Source organism: Macaca thibetana, chromosome 7 (assembly GCF_024542745.1).
Source record: "Macaca thibetana thibetana isolate TM-01 chromosome 7, ASM2454274v1, whole genome shotgun sequence".
NCBI classification, from domain to species: Eukaryota; Metazoa; Chordata; class Mammalia; order Primates; family Cercopithecidae; genus Macaca; species Macaca thibetana.
The window spans coordinates 118762404-118774575 of record NC_065584.1 but is presented as its reverse complement, the minus strand read 5'-3'; the positions used below and the strand labels follow the sequence as shown (position 1 = coordinate 118774575).

The window sequence follows — 12172 nt, the reverse complement described above, 5'->3', positions numbered from 1 at the left end:
TTCCGGCTATGCAGGAAGGAAATTGACGAACACGTGACGCGGTCGGGCGGACCCCTGCAGACGGAGCAGCGGAGCGAATTGGGACCTCTGGCTTACGAGCAGTCATGTTTCTCCAGTATTACCTCAACGAGGAGGGAGATCGGGTCTATACGCTGAAGGTGAGGAGAGAAAACAGGTTGTAAATAGGCATGGCGAGAAATGTAGATGGGAGGAATGGGTGAGGCCATACACGGAGTTACCTAGCTGGGTGGAGGGAACCAGAAAGTCCAGAACCGACGTGGGGGAGAACCGGGAGCGCGCGACGAGTTTTTTATTTAAAAAAAAAAAATTGGCCGGGCGCAGTGGCTCACGCCTGTAATCCTAGCACTTTGGGAGGCCGAGGCGTGTGGATTACCTTAGCTCAGGAGTTAGAGACTATTCTGGGCAACACGGTGAAACTACGTTTCTACTAAAATACAAAAAATTAGCCGGGCGTGGCGGCGTGCGCCTGTTTTCCCAGCTACCTGGGAGGCTGAGACAGGAGAATCGCTTAAACCCGGGAGGCGGAGCTTGCAGTAAACCCGGATAGCGCCATTGCACTCACTTTTCTTTTTTTTCTTTTTTTTTTTTTTTTTTTTAAGACAGGGACTCGCTTTGTTGCCTAGGCTGTAGTGCCTCGGCTCACTGCAACCTCCGCCTCCTGGGCTCAAACAATCTTCCTGCCTCAGCCTCCCGAGTAGCTGGGACTACAGGCGTGCGCCACCACACCTGGCTAATTTTTGGTTTAGGGTTTTTTTGTTTGGTTGGTTGGTTTTGTTTGTTTGTTGTAGAGACGAGGTTTCGCCATATTGCCCAGGCTGGTCTCAAACTTCTGACCTCAAGCCATCCTCCTGCCTCGGCCTCCCAAAGTGCTGGGATTACAGGCGTGAGCCACCGCGCCCAGCCTTTTTAAGTTTTGTATTTCTCTATTTATTTGTACAACTTTTTGAGCTGATCATTGCATCTTCTGTTTTCATGTTTGCCCTTTTTCGCGCTGTCCCCACCCCATCACTCCTGTACTGACATACATTCTCTATTCCTGGAGCAGAAATTTGACCCGATGGGACAACAGACCTGCTCAGCCCATCCTGCTCGGTTCTCCCCAGATGACAAATACTCTCGACACCGAATCACCATCAAGAAACGCTTCAAGGTGCTCATGACCCAGCAACCGCGCCCTGTCCTCTGAAGGTCCCTTAAACTGATGTCTATTCTGCGGCCTGTTACCCCTCGGAGACTCCGTAACCAAACTCCTCAGTCTGTGAGCCCTGATGCCTTTTTGCCAGCCATACTCTGTGGCATCCAGTCTCATCCTGGTGATTGAGCATGCTTGTGTGAGGCAGTCATGGTGGCATCACCCATAAAGGGAACACGTTTGACTTTTTTTTTCGTATTTTAAGTTACTACAAGATTATTAAAGATAAAATGATTTGAAAAGCTCTTATTTTGTGTTGTTGGAGGAAAGGATTGGTAGTATTGTTTTAAAGGGAGGGAGATGATGGACGAGAGTACTCCAGAGAGTTGCAACAATACCACTTGGAAGAAAAACTTCAGTCCTGTAGCAAGAGTGGTCATGTGCTGTTAGTGGTAGGAGGGTATTGGGGAAGAAAGATTAAGACTTTCACAGCTGTCAGCATTCACTGAAAAATACCCCTGTTGTCACGTAATTTCTCATCCCTTGAAATAACATTTTGATTAAAAATGGAAGAGTACTTGAAAAAGTAATAGGTATATTATAGAGAGAAGGCAGTGAATTGAAAGAAGACCAATATTTCCTTTTTGTATAACTTTGAGAAAGTTACTTAACCTGTTTAGTCTGATTTTTCTCCTTATTAACTTATCTTTGAACTCATTGATTTAGTGGTGGGCTTTTTTTTTTTTTTAAAGACAGTCTCACTCTGTTGTCCAGGCTGGAATGCAGTGGTGGCTGACTACAACCTCCGTCTCCCAGGTTCAAGCAATTCTCCTGCCTCAGCCTCCCAAAGTGCTGGGATTACAGGCATGAGCCACCTTGGCCGGCCTAGTGCTATGGATTTTAAAATTGTTTTGTGGAGTATTTTAATTCTGCAATCTTTATTTTCTATGATATCAAAAATTCTAGATTCCAGAAGCAGATATAACTTAAATTAGCACAGACAGATGTGATTTATGAAGACATGCCCTGGAAAGACTTTTTTTTTTTTTTTTGAGTCAGGATCTCACTTCTGTGGTCCAGGCAGGAGTGCAGTGACGTGATCACGACTCATTGCAGCCTCTATCTCCCTGGCTCAAGCAATCCACTCCATTTTTTAATTTTTTATAGAGGCGAGGTCTCACTATGTTGCCCAAGCTGGTGTTGCGCTCCTGGGCTCAAGCTGTCCTCCTGCCTTGGCCTCCCAAAGTGCTAGGATTACAGGTGTGAGCCACAGTGCCCGGCCAGACTTTGTCTTGGATCTTGTTATTTGACCATCCCAGCAGAAAAGTTCAGGATAGTTGTGGATTGCTGAAAAGAAAAAAAAATCTCTCCACTGGGGTCATAATTAATAGAAGACAGATTATTTTCAAATAAATTACTGAAGCATACAGGAATGGTGAAATGAGATACTTGTTCCCTGTTAAGCAATTTTATTTCTTAGCCTGTTCACTTACTTGCAGGGTTCTTAACATTGGATCTGAAGGATTTTAAAGAGTTAACAGAAATTCTGAAATGGGATACTTGTTTCCTGTCAAGCAATTTTATTGCTTAGCTTGTTCACTTATAGAATTGGGTAAAACATTGGATCTGAAAGATTTTTAAAAGTTATCTTATCCAATTAAGGGGATAATGATTGGAGAAATGTTTAAGCACCAAAGTCGGTAAGTGGATTTTGCTTACCAGTTTTTTAATGTTGGCTGCAGTTCTGCCTTTATCTTACAAAAAAAAAAAAAAAAAAAAAAAGAATTAGCATTGCTGCATGCTACCACCTGTGTAGACTGAAAAGCTTTAACCTGGAAATATTCCTAATGAATATAGAGGAGAAAAAGCAAACTGGCATGAATATATACCAAGGACTTTTTCCATAAGAGATCCCCTGAGGAATGAGCCTTCATTTTACACCAGAGGCTGTGTCCCCCTGAGGAAATAAAAAAGAGATCCCTGGGGTATTAACGTCTGAGACATAAATTTATAGGGCTTGATGAGTGCTCAGAAACAAAAGTCTTAATAGGGATAGTATATTGGAATTAGGTGGTATATATAAGTAAATGCAGATATACTGGTAGGAAATTGGGTTTCATAAAAATTCTGTTTGTTTCTTTATAAAGAAAGTCTGAAGTTTGAATGAACAGCAGGCCTGCCTGAGGAAAAAACTGATCCTGCAGAGAATGGATGAAAGCTGTGGGCCTGAATCAAGAAACCCAGACTTTATAAAATAGAGTCAAGCTTTAGGAGGTTTACACTTGACATTCGAATTTTTCATTTTGTTACCAGGATCTTTTTAACTTTTTTAATCCTTTATTCCTTGAAAGGATTTGGACTGTGTGTCATTTGATAAGAGAGAACTTACTGGAATACAGTTCCCATCGCTAGGAGTGCTGCTTACACATAACCACTTGTGAGGAGCACAGACCCCAGGCAAAGCCAGCGGCCGGTTTCTGGACCCAGGAGATTGTTAAATTTAGAGGTCTTGATCACAGCTATAGGAAATAGCTTTTCAAACAAAACATCGATGAGTCAAAATTTATGGAACACCTCCATGTATACATTAAATAAACACTAAGAAAAAATATTCTAGCGACAATAAATGTAGTGGTGAAAACATGGAATGGATTTGAGAAAATACCTCAATGTCTTCTCCAGGTATAAAAAAATGTATTATTCAATGGAATTTTCAGTCCAACTAGAAGGTGGACATAGCATTTACTAAAGGACAACAAGTAGGACAAGTGTGTTTAAGGTACTTTAATTTGCAGTTTTATTTTTGTTTGTTTATTTTTTTGAGAGGAAGTTTTGCTCTTGTTCCCCAGTGCAGTGGTGCATTCTCGGCTCACTGCAACCTTCGCCTCCCGAGTTCAAGCGATTCTCCTGCCTCATCCTAAGGAGTAGCTGGGATTACAGGCACACGCCAGCACTCCCGGCTAATTTTTGTATTTTTGGTAGAGACAGGGTTTCGCCGTGTTGGCCAGGCTGGTCTGGAACTCCTGACCTCAGGTGATATGCCCGCCTCAGCCTCCCAAAGTGCTAGGATTACAGTCGCGAACCACTGCGCCCGACCTACTTTATAGTTTTATTTAATTTTTTTTTTAACATAAAAATGCTTTATTTTAGACCTCTAAGTAAAAATTACAATGAGGGTTATTCCCAGGTATAGGAGCGGTGTTTCTGGTTTATAAAGAAATCATGAATGATGTTTTCAGAGACACTCGTGAAAAAGAAATGGCTCCTCGGGTTCTGAGGGTGAGGAGGAGCGCCCGCCCCCTCAGATGCAAAGTGAGTGTGCAGCACAGCCGGACCAAGGAAAAGGATTTTACCCCCTTCACGCGGGTCGGGCCGTGCCCTGGACTACAGCTCCCGTCGTGCCCCTGGCCACTCGCATTCGGCCCCGCCCCGCCTGCCGTGTCCCGCGGCGAGCGCAGGCGTGCTGCACTCTGTCACCGCGGGCTGCGGCGGTTGGGCGGGGCTTTCGGGCGCCCGCGGGACGGTTCCGCCCTCTGACTGCACCCCCGGGCTTCTCTTCGCAAGGTTCACCTCGAATGAAGAAGAAGCGGGGAGGGAAGGGAAGGGCTGCGGCGGCGCGGGCGCAGCCCGTCGGGCCCGGGGCTGGGGAAGGCCAGGTCACGTAACTGCTGCTCTGGCGTCGGGCCGGGGAGGGGGCGCCAGTCCCGGCAGCGCGAACCCTGCGCGCGCCGCGGCTCCGAAACAGTTACCGGCTAGTAAACAACAGCTGCGCGCGCATCCGCATCAGCTGGCGCCGGGATACCGCACCTGCGACCTCCTTCTCCCTCAGCCCGCTGCTCAGGCCAGCTTGCGGGGCCGTCTCCTCTGCTGGGACCCGAAGGAAGAACGGCGAGGGGGTGACCTGCGCCGGGGCGGGGGTTGGGGAGAACGCGCCTCCGGCAAAGGGGGTGGCCCGTCCTGTCACACGCAGGAGAAACCTAGCGAGCGGACCGTGGCTCAGTGGACTAGCTACGACTTGCCACGACTCTGAGCTGCAGTCCGAGGTGTCTTGATCCGCTAACCTCCTCCCAGACCCCGAGGACATTTCTGCTAGGAGAAGAGCGGGCGCGCCACCGCCACCGACCTCTCGGAGACAGGAATCCGCTCTGCCCCTGCATCCTACTCTGCTCGCCCTTCTCTCAGTAGTGTGGGTTATTTTTCCCGTTATGCATGCGCACCTTTCCCACCAGACCCAAGTGGATTGTCGACATCAAAGACACCGGGTGGCTTTGCATACACCTCCCCTCAGCCAGACCTGTGGGGTATTCACCTGATACACAACAGGTGGCCGGGTGTACACCTTTTTGCAATCTGATCCACGCTGTAGTCGCCTGATAAAGGTTGGCCTGCACGCACTTCGCTCAACTAGAACCGTGGGACACTCACCAGATAAAGGACTACCTCGACGGGAACCTGGGGGCTGAGGGGAGGGAGGCTTCCTCTGCTGCCCTGAGACCATGGCACTGAGCCTTCAGCCCCGGACCAGAGGGGATAGCTAGGTAGCTCTTCATTCTGAAGGAAAGAAATCACACAAGATTGGCATTGTTTTGTCTTTTTGTTTTTTGTTTTTTTCTCTCTTAAAATACAAATTCACCTATCGGTGATGCACTTTCTAGGACAGTCGGCTTGAATTCTGAGTAGAAGGATTCTTAGTTGGGGTTTTTTGTGTGGTGTGAATCAAGGTTATTGAAATGTGTTATTTTTCAAGTTATCTTTTGTATTATTGCAGTCAACAGTAGCTAACGTAAGAGGAAGATTTTGCGAGGTTCCCCCCACTTTTTTGGTTCTTGAAACGAACAAAATGCATCCTCCAGAAACCACCACCAAGATGGCTTCAGTTCGGTTCATGGTGACACCGACAAAGATCGATGACATTCCAGGTTTGTCAGACACCAGTCCGGACCTCAGCTCTCGATCTAGTTCCCGAGTAAGATTTAGCTCCCGGGAAAGTGTGCCTGAAACAAGCCGTAGTGAGCCTATGAGTGAGATGTCTGGGGCCACCACTTCGCTGGCAACTGTTGCACTGGATCCACCCAGTGACCGGACTTCTCACCCCCAGGATGTCACCGAGGGTAAGTAGAAACACAGGCCGCAGCATACTTTCATTACTGGCTTCTTTATCCAAGATGACCATCTATGGATCTGAAAGATCATAATCATATAATTATGATTATAATAGTCATCAGGAACCAAGGCAACTCTTTGTGAGATGCTTAGGAACTCTTTGGAGTAATAACATAGTGGCTCTTTGCAGTAGTAATTTGTCATGTGGGAAGCTGTATGACAAGAAGGAAGGCAAATGTATATTTTAACTTCCTCATTTTTGTCTTCTTAGAAATGAAATGGGTATTTTGATTAAGGGTGAATATCAAAGAATGTAATCGTTTTTCAGCACAGAGAATCCTAAATTTTAAAATTTAGTGAGTCGGATATGTGTTCTGTAGCCATCATTGACTATTTCAGTCTGCTTTAAGGCCGGTTACATGGAGTAGTTATTGGTCATATCTTAGTAGCTTTCTTCCAAGACTTCGGATGTGCATTGCAGAATTATTTTTTGAAGTCTGTGTTTTTATGGAGACCTTGACGCAAGTAGCTAAGCCCACTCAGGGTGATGGTGGGTAGATCTAATGTGCTATTCTGTCAAATGGAAGACTTCTAAAAAGGCTTTTAGGGCCTGATTCCCATGTAATTTCTTCTCTCTGAGCTTTAGATGGAAAGTCTGATGAGTCTTTACAGTTAGCAGGTAGCACACAAGCCACTCCTGGCTCATGTTGACTGCTGCAGACCTTAGCTTCCTAAACCAGTTGGTGTGTGTCAGCTGGCTTGGTTGTATTTGATGTACTGGGAAGAGGTGATGGAAGAGAGAGAAGAGAGAAAATGGGGACATCATAACATTTTTTGGACTCTGAAATTTAAAAGTTTGAGACCTGTACTGCTTTATATATTTAGTTTTATGCTGTGTTGTAACTAATATAATCTTTTAGTGATAAAAATTTCCCTTAGAGACTCTTAAAATAATATCCCACCCAAATTTGAAAACCGTAGCCTCACCCACTGTCTTGTGAAAGCAAGGCTTACTCACCATTTTCCGGTGTCAGGAAATATTGTTCCTTTTAACCTAAAGGGTTCAGTAAACCAGAATGATTTTAGTTCCCTTATTCTGTGTGTGCTTTTAATATGTGGAGACAAGGTAGATTTGGTAAAGTTTACAGTTCTAAAATTCACTCATCCTTGACTAATCATGTTTTCTTTTATGGAGATATTATAGGTTGGTTCTCAGACTTTACTGTTTTCAACTTTTTGACAAATTTTACAGTATATCATACTTTGTATTAAAATTACAGTATGGAGTAAAAATTTATCATTTCCTCTTCCTCCAAATTAATTCCAAATTGTGGTTTTAGTTTTTATCCATCATGCTTGTATTTAGGTTGTAAAAATACCAGATAAAGACTATACCAGTGTTAATTTTTTAATGTTGTAATTATCATTAGGCAATTTATAGTTTAGCTTGTTAGACTTGTGACTTAAATGGTATGGAATTGTATTTTTATTCTTTGGAAAAGTGGACTTATTTCAGTAATGTGTGAGACCAGCAGAACAGGATCCTTGTCCAGTCTGCGGTTCTGACGTTACCCTTAGGCATTCTTTACAGTCTACAGTGGTATCCTTTTACACTACAGGGATAAAAATGGGGATTACAGGGGTAAAAATGGGGACACGTCTAAGTGAAATTTATGTTTGTTTACGTGGTTACAGATGTTAAAAGCTTGGTTCTCTATATAACACATTCCTTACTTAATGTTTAAATATTCTCTGGTACCCAGATGAAAGGCAAATTAATAGTCTGGCCATTAGAGAGCACTTTGCCCTATTCTTGTGGAACTTTCTACTTTCTCAGTGACCTACCTTTTATCTTTTTTTCTTTCTATATTTAAAAAAATTCTTATGATGACTGTCATCATGTGATAAATTTTCCCCACCATTAGAAGAAACCACTTAGAAACATAATTATTTCACCCTTGGCTTCTCAGTATGTGAAAGCCCTTATTAGATTTAGATGTAGATCTTCAAAGGTTGCTATTGTGAAGAAAAGGGCCTAATGTTAATGTACGTTTTCCTCTAGGCTGCCTTTAATATAGAAAACAACTGCATCCTTTCTACAGTTGACCATCCTTAAGCTCATAGTACATTTCACAATTAGTTTGCTATTTTAGTATTTACAGTTCTCTGAATTTTTTGACCCTTATACATCCTTCTGTGGTTGTGACACTAGTATGATTCTTCTTTCCCCCATGCCTCCCACATTTCTTCATGTAGAGAAACTTCCCACCTGAAGTTTCTTGTCATATGTCTTTTACTCACATTACATCACACAAACGGGGTGACACATGAAGATTTTTTTTTTTTTTTTTTTTTTGAGATGGAGTTTGTTGCCCAGGCTGGAGTGCAATGGTGCAATCTCCACTGACTGCAACCTCCATCTCCCGGGTTCCAGTGATTCTCTTGCCGCAGCCTCCCAAGTAGCTGAGATTACAAGCATGCGCCACCACACCTGGCTAATTTTTTGTATTTAGTAGAGGTGGGGTTTCACCATGTTGGTCAAGCTGGTCTCAAACTCCTGACCTCAGGTGATACACCCACCTTGGCCTCCCAAAGTGCTGGAATTACAGGCGTGAGCCATGGCACCCGGCCCCACATGAAGTTTTAAATACTTATTTCAGTGTGTTTTAATTTTTTCTGCTACTGGCTTTCTGAGTAGACAGTTTTCTTTCTGCTATCAAAGTAATTTTTCTTTCATTTTGGCAAGGCTCCATTTGAATTTATAGGACTGTCTAGTTGGTAAAATCAAGAATCTTAGCGGTGTATTAGCTTATGTATGAAGAATGCCTTAAAGATACAAAAGAAACTGTTGAGAGTGGATGCCTCTGGAAAGTCAGTTACAAAAATAGAGTGGAGCTGGGTGCGGTGGCTCACGCCTGTAATCCTAGCACTTTGGAAGGCCGAGGCGGGTGGATTGCCTGAGCTCAGGAGTTCGTGATCAGCCTGGGAAACACAGGGAAACCCTGTCTCTACTAAAAATACAAAAAATTAGCCAGGCATGACGGTGTGCACCTGTAATCCCAGCTACTCGGGAGGCCTTGACAGGAGAATTGCTTGAACCCAGGAGGCGGAGGTTGCAGTGAGCTGAGATCACGCCACTGCACTCCAGCCTGGGTGACAGAGCGAGACTCTATCTCAAAAAAAAAAAAAGAAAAAAAAGAGTGGATTTTCTTTTACCAAAACAATTAAGGGCATATACAATTTTTAAATATTTATAGTGTGTCACTTTTATAGTAATTTGTTTGAAAAGCACCACATGTTAGAGCTAATGATCTAGAATCTCATTCTGATCAAACCACATTTTAACAAATGAGGAGACTTAAAACCCCAATAGATTAGACTAAAAAAATAACAAAATAAATGAGGAAACTAAGGCTTATAGAGACGGTTATTTGTAGATCACATAATTGCAAAGCCAAGACTGAAGTTCAGGCCTCCTGACCTTTATCTAGTGCTCTTTCTTGCATTGTTTTGCCTCTGCTAGGATGAACATTTTTGACATGTGCTTTATAACCATGTGGCTATAAAGCATGTTTTTATATGTCATTTGCAGTCCCTAATACTTTTTTTTTGAGATGAAGTCTCGCGTTGTCGCCCAGGCTGGAGTACAGTGGCACTATCTTGGCTCACTGCAACCTCCATCTCCTGGGTCCAAGTGATTCTCCAGCCTCAGCCTCCCAAGTAGCTGGGATTACAGGCATCTGCAACCACACCCAGCTAAATGTTGTATTTTTAGCAGAGTTAGGGTTTCACCTTGTTGGCCAGGCTGGTCTCAAACTCCTGACCTCAAATGATCCTCCTGCCTCAGCCTCCTAAAGTTCTGGGATTACAGGTGTGAACCGCACACCCTGCCTGCAGTCCGTAATACATTTCAACCTTTTATAATTCAACAGATACTCCCTGAGACGCTGATATGTATGAGGCAGTCTGGTATTAATTGTAGGGAATATACAGATAACATATAGTTTCTGCCTTTGCAGATCTCATGGTATAGTGGTGAAAATGACTAGGGCACTTTACTTATTCCTTCACCAAATATTTATTACTCTGAGCAATTATTAAGGATAAGGCACTGGCTGGCTGTTAAAGATGTTGGGTGTTAAAGACAGAGAAAAAGAATCCGTTATCTGTTCTAAGGAAAGTTATGATCTAATAGAGAAAGCAAACACATTTGTATATAAATTATAATGCTGTATAAGTCCAACAATAAAAACATGCAAAAATACAGCAAAGGAAAATGATCAACTGAGATAAAATAGAGACACTAAGAGACCGGAGGACTTGATAAGGTAAAGTGTGGTGAAAAGTGTAGAAAGATTAAAGACTGTGGTCAGATGATTGAATGTTGTTGGAGTGAGCAATTTCAGAGGTGGAGCATTTCTCATGTAATGTGATCTGGTGTGTAGCCTTGAAGTGGGTTTCTGAAGTGAAGAGTTGAAGTCTAAGTATAACAACTTTGAGACTGGCTGTTAACCAAGTTTTTGTGAGAGATGTTAGAGACACAAAAGTAATTTAGATAAGTCCTTTCTTTAAGAAGGCGTGTCCTCTCTGAAACCTTTTCTGATTGAACCCTATATCCAGATATAATAAACCAGGCTCTTTTTGTCCCTATATTGCTATAATACCTATATCACTGTATTTTGTTTTTATTTACATACTATCTTTCTCAACTATGCTGTAAGGTTCTTGAGGACAAGGATACAAAATTATTTATACCTAGTATAATATGTGATATCCCATATAACTTGTACACAGTAAGTATACATTGAGCTGAAGATCTTTTAGACTTAAGAACAAGAGACAAATTAAAAACATACTCTGATAAGGGCATATTAATGTATGTACTACAGCAGTGCTACTTCATCTGGCTGCATAATGAAATGATCTAGAGAACTTTTCAAAAAATGCCTCTAGGCTGAGCATGGTGGCTCATGCCTGTAATCTCGGCACTATGGGAGGCCGAGGCGGGAGGATCACTTGAGGCTAGGAGTTCGAGACCAGCCTGGCCAACATGGCGAAACCCTGTCTCTACTAAACATGTGAAAACTTTTCCAGGTGTGGTGGTGCTTGCTTGTAATCTCAGCTACTGAGGTGGCTGAGGCATGAGAACCTGGGAGGCAGAAGTTGCACTCCAGCCTGGGTGACAGAGCAAGACTCTGTCTCAAATAAATACATCAAAATAAAAATAAAAAATACCTCTACCCTGAGAAACAAAATCCAACAAAAAACAAAATTATCATTCTTAGCCACACACTAAAATAAGTGAATTATATTGTATTGCCAATCATAGGTGACTATTACTTTCTTTTGTTTTGTTTTTATTCTTCTTTTTTGAGAGAGAGTCTCACTCTGTCGCCCAGGCTGGAGTGCAATGGCATGGTCTCCACTCACCGCAACCTCCGCCTCCCGGGTTCAAGTGATTCTTCTGCCGCAGCCCCCAGTAGCTGAGACTACAGGCATGCGCCACCACACCCAGCTAATTTTTGTATTTTTAGTGGAGATGGGGTTCCACTATGTTGGCCAGGCTGGACTATTATCTTTCTCTTAAATATATCTTCTATATTATATAATTATTAAATACTATCCATGTTTTACCTCGGCATTCTAATAGTGAGCTAAAATACATTGATTTGGTACCTTCTTAGCTTGCCTGAAAGCATCCTCTTGATAGTTTTTTGTGTTTTTTTTGTTTTGTTTTGTTTTGTTTTGTTTTGTTTTGTTTTGTTTTTTGAGACAGGGTCTCATTCTGTCAACCAGGCTGGATACAGTGGTGTGATCACAGCTCACTGCAGCCTCAACTTTCTGAGCTCAAGCAATCCTCCACCTCAGCCTCTTGAGTAGCTGGGAACACAGGTGCACACCGCCATGCCCAGCTAA

At 43.1% G+C, this 12172-nt stretch overlaps 2 protein-coding genes across 3 annotated transcripts in view; both read left to right on the top strand.

The window, feature by feature from the left end:
* On the top strand, positions 1 to 1455 carry NOP10 (NOP10 ribonucleoprotein). The gene is made up of 2 exons (XM_050797586.1): positions 1 to 158; positions 1067 to 1455. The coding sequence occupies exons 1-2, from the start codon at positions 105 to 107 to the stop codon at positions 1205 to 1207; spliced, it is 195 nt and encodes a 64-aa protein (XP_050653543.1). The 5' UTR covers positions 1 to 104; the 3' UTR covers positions 1208 to 1455.
* A 4209-nt stretch (positions 1456 to 5664) lies between these two features.
* The window catches only part of SLC12A6 (solute carrier family 12 member 6), a 102616-nt gene continuing 96108 nt past the window's right edge, over positions 5665 to 12172 (top strand). For both annotated transcript variants that reach the window (XM_050797545.1, XM_050797544.1), the window contains exon 1: positions 5665 to 6264. In XM_050797545.1, the coding sequence (XP_050653502.1) occupies positions 5994 to 6264 (271 nt within the window). In that variant the 5' untranslated portion in view covers positions 5665 to 5993. The remainder of the gene's footprint in view (positions 6265 to 12172) is intronic.

Coding starts and splice junctions, on each gene's coding strand:
- NOP10 (XM_050797586.1), top strand. CDS start 105: ATGTTTCTCCAGTATTACCTCAACGAGGAGGGAGATCGGGTCTATACG. Junction 159..1,066: donor ATCGGGTCTATACGCTGAAG/GTGAGGAGAGAA, acceptor TTCCTGGAGCAG/AAATTTGACCCGATGGGACA.